The following is a 4,188-nucleotide window of genomic DNA, read 5'->3' as shown; positions in this document are numbered from 1 at the left end:
TAATCGCGTTAACCGTGTTGACAGTGTTAACATTGACAGCCCTAGTTTGCTTGTTTGTTTTGGGGGGGTTTTTTTTAAATTTTGCGAGCTGGTTATTAGGTGCTGCTCCAGCCAGCCAGAGAATGACCCGCCATCCCGCCCCTCTCCTCCCTGTGTAGCAAGCAGCAGGCGCACCTCGTAAATGGAGGGCGTTGTTACTCCTCTCAAATGGGCAATAGAAAACTGTTCGGTGCCCATGCAATACCCAAAATACGCTGGCATGTTGTCAGGGCAGCATGGGTGCGAGCAACTTTTTTTTTTGCCAATGCCATGATGCCACCCCCACCACGATGCCGCCCTGGGCAATGGCCCATGTCGCTTATATCAAAAGCTGCCACTCGCTGCTTATGTAAACATTTTTTAAGTAATTTACAAATTTTGCACATGTAGCTGTAGGAGTTCTTGCTAGCAGTGCTAAGGTATTTGGAATGAGAGGAGGATGTTACCAATACAAAAAAGCATCTTCTTTTACTGGAAGCCAAGTTACTTGTGTCATTTCTTCCAGGTGTGCCCACACAGAGCAACTTTTTTTGATCGTTTGATGTCTTTTTGATATAGGATCACTTAACAAACAAAACTGAAATGTCTGTCAAAATACAGTAGTCCACTAGCTTAGGTATCTAAATTATGTTAGGCTGGTGTTGGAGCCATTCATTCATTCCATTCATTCAAAAGAATTACCCATATGGAAAAGAAATAGTAAAAACTTTTTTTTTTACTTTCATGAGTAAATCATATAAGGCTTACATGATTTACTCATGAAAGTGGCCACTTTCTCATTACTTTCATATATTGTTTTAGTAAGTATCCAAAACATACAAGTTTCATTATATAATTTTTCAAGGGATCTTATATCTGTTTTCACTCTCATATGCTTTTCATACAAGTTTCACACAAGACAGATACAAACTTTATAAGATTTATATATATCTTTTCCATATGAGGGAGTTCAAATAAATGATTACTAAAGTTGATTAGTTTTTCTTCATTAAAATATGATTATTTACAGCATAGCAGGAAAAAAAACATACTGTTGCTCACAGACACATAAACAGTTTAACTAAATTATAAAAAAATTAAAAACTTTAGTTCTAAATTTTGTATGAAGTGAATTGAAAAGTTAAGGTTAGGAAAATATCTTGTCTAAAACCGACAAGTAGAATAATTCTCACTTCTGTGCCAGAATCAAAGTGAATGGTTGGTGTTTCAAACATTTTGTGAAATAATGTTCTGAAAATTTACACCGACACTCAGTTCACAAGATTTTAGTCAGATGTGTTAAACTTTTTGAAAATCTTAAAGAGCTTTTGTTTAATTTCTTTTGTTCTAAGACAGTACACAAAAGGATTTACAAGACATGGACCGAGGACTGCACCAATTACTAAACCTTGGCGTTCCTCAAGAGTTAGTACCACACCAAACCTAGTGAACATAATGCGAACAAACGCAGGACAGTAATGAACAACTACACAAATTAAGTGACTCACAAGAGTGCTCCCCATTTTCATTTTTTCATTATTTGAAGATAGTTTTACAAAAAGTAAGATTCCACAATATGAAAGACAAATAAAAACGAAAGTGAAAAAGAAAATAAAAAATGCTGCAATGGAAACTTCATTGAAATATTTCTCTGGGTTAACACAGGTCGTTCTTATTACAGCAGCAAAGTCACAGAAGCTGTATTTCAGCCTTGAACTGCAGTGTGGGAGGGGGACAACTGTTGCAGGCATATAAAACGCAAAACACCAGGCAATGAACCACATGATAAATGTAAGAACAAGAACACGTGTGTTTGTTAAATAACGTTGATACTGAAAAGGATAAATTATTGCAATGAATCTATCCAATGCCATAAATGCTAAAACAAATGACTCCATCGATGTTCCCAAATTGAAAACACACATTTGAATTAAACATGCCACATAGGATATAGTATTAACACCTGCGAGTAGAACCCCAATCATTGTTGGACTGGAACTGGAGGTGTACACTATATCAACAACAGCAAGGTTGCAAATCAGAAGATACATTGGTTTATGTAATCTCTTGTCAGAAATAATAAACATGATATTTATCATATTGGCAAGAACAGCAAGAAGATATGTTATTAGGATAACCACACCAACAGCAATAGGTCTACTGAGTGTGTCAAAACCACCTATAATAAAGTGTGTTACATTGATTGAAGCATTCTGTAAAGACATATTCCGTTTGGAAGTTGAAGAAGAAGAAGAAAAGAAAAAGCAAAGCAAATATGGATAAAGTATGTGGTCAATTTTCTTCTATATCAGATTTCACACCTCTGAGCTCAGTCAAACACCTTTGCTTTTACTGAGCAGTATTTAAACTTCTCACTTTAAGGCTTGGAAGAACAGTATGTTTTGATTGGATAGCTCCCTCTTCCAGTCAAATTAGACATAAGAATGTGAAATGTCCATATTGCATCAGATATTGCAAAAAGATGATGTCATCCCCGCAAAATCCCCTTGTAAATGTTCACATGCTTACAATAACCTTTATTTTGTTTGTTTTCAGCAGACTATTTAGATCAATTAAACAAAAAAAAGCACAAAATGAAAGAAATCCAGGTTCATGTTAAAAGTGTCCCGCTACATCTATCTAACATTTCACCCTCTTCATGGCCAGGATGGAGCTAATATTAGCAGGAAGTTAAAGTATTTTATTCCATTTATTATTACATCTGGAAAGGAGATTTTTCCACAAAACTTTTAGGTAGCTTTTATAGTGAAATGTCTATGTAGCTATATCTTTCTTTCCTCCACTCTGGAAATCTCTGGCTGCCTTCCCTGCCTGCTTGCCTGCCCTCCGGCCTGACACTGCATCCCAGATACTCTGCCTGCTCAACTACCTCTCAACACTTCCACTGAGTTTCCCTCCTCAGAGCCCTCTGAGCTGGGACCTACAAGTCAAAAGAACAAACTCACCAGGAAACTCCTTTCTGTTACCTGCTCCTTACCTCATAACAATAACAGCTTCTCCATCTTCTTGCAGATCCTTCATTCCTCTGTTCTTTGTTGCCACTTTCCCTTCCGTTATCCAGCCCTCATGATCCCCTTTCCAGTGCCAGTCAACTTGTTGTCCCCTTTAGGTTTTCCTACTCCAGATCCCCTCTACCCTGTGATTATCGGAGTTCAATAAATCTCAGTAAATAGTTTTCCAGTGTGTCTGCTTTTGAGTCCACTCCTTGGGCAAACCGCTTGGTTTATAACCGCAAGTCCCTGGAACAACATCCAAGATTTCTATCCAGAAGAGCACAGTTATAGGAATAGCAAAGACCCTCAAGCAGGACCCTCAAGCATTTGATGTGTGATTGTGTCATAAAGTTGCTTGCATATTAGAGTGAAAGCAACTTTATGAAACAATTTTAGATTTTACAATTTGTTAAAGAGCAGCTACCTAAGCCCGCACAGAAGTCAATAATCTCTTTAATAGTGTTACATCCTCACTTTGTATAGTTCTGGATACTGTGAAAAAAAAAAGTCTTAAATCAGAAGTACTTGACTCCCTCGTATAAATGTGAAATGCATAGCTTATAGCAGATAACCCTAAAACTTGAGATCAAATGTCGTCTTACTACTTAAAAATTTTATTTAGCTCATAAAGAGTTTGTTGCTTTATAACAAAGCTTTCTGTAAAACTAAGGAATCTTATTATTCATCATATTAAAGAAAATAAGAACTATGTCATGGAATAAATATATATTCTTTGTGCTTATTTTCTGTTTATATTGTTTTATATAGGCCGGTGTAGTAAAACGCCACTTTGAGTTACAATGTGTGCTAAAGGTCACAGAGTACTGTTTAAGACAGGAAACTGCAAGCGACGCTTTGTGCACCGCTGCGAAACAACAGGATGTAGAGAGGAAGTGAAACTAGGCAGAGCACACTGCAGAGTTGTTTATATTGAAACTATCTGTGACTATGTGTGACGTACTGTATGACTGATTATGTTATGCTCATTTTGGCTTCTAATGCTTCAGATCCGCTCAGGATTTAGCCTGTGCACATCCCTTTCTGGAAAGTAATGCTTGAATAAACTCTCGCAAGTATCAGATTTTATCTAATAGATATAAAAATATGGAAATGTACTGTTAAGGTAAAATATATATTCTTAGTGCTTATTTTCTGT

At 36.6% G+C, this 4,188-nt stretch overlaps 1 protein-coding gene across 1 annotated transcript; it reads right to left on the bottom strand.

Annotated features, from left to right (window-relative positions):
- Positions 1–1,304: 1,304 nt before the first annotated feature.
- On the bottom strand, positions 1,305–2,243 carry LOC102193183 (olfactory receptor 13G1-like). The gene is made up of 3 exons (XM_013908010.1): positions 1,912–2,243; positions 1,653–1,734; positions 1,305–1,556 (listed from the first exon to the last, which is right to left on the bottom strand). The coding sequence occupies exons 1-3, from the start codon at positions 2,241–2,243 to the stop codon at positions 1,305–1,307; spliced, it is 666 nt and encodes a 221-aa protein (XP_013763464.1).
- Positions 2,244–4,188: the final 1,945 nt, after the last annotated feature.

This window comes from Pundamilia nyererei, unplaced genomic scaffold (assembly GCF_000239375.1).
Source record: "Pundamilia nyererei isolate P.nyererei 1_Seehausen unplaced genomic scaffold, PunNye1.0 scaffold00782, whole genome shotgun sequence".
NCBI classification, from domain to species: domain Eukaryota; kingdom Metazoa; phylum Chordata; class Actinopteri; order Cichliformes; family Cichlidae; genus Pundamilia; species Pundamilia nyererei.
This window is presented reverse-complemented; position numbering and strand designations above follow the sequence as displayed.

Excerpts from the sequence above, each read along its gene's own strand:
- LOC102193183 (XM_013908010.1), bottom strand. The coding sequence starts at position 2,243 with ATGTCTTTACAGAATGCTTCAATCAATGTAACACACTTTATTATAGGT. Across the intron at positions 1,735-1,911 it reads AATTTGGGAACATCGATGGA|TTCAAGGCTGAAATACAGCT; the intron begins GTCATTTGTTTT and ends CCCACACTGCAG. Across the intron at positions 1,557-1,652 it reads CAGAGAAATATTTCAATGAA|AATGAAAAAATGAAAATGGG; the intron begins GTTTCCATTGCA and ends CTATCTTCAAAT.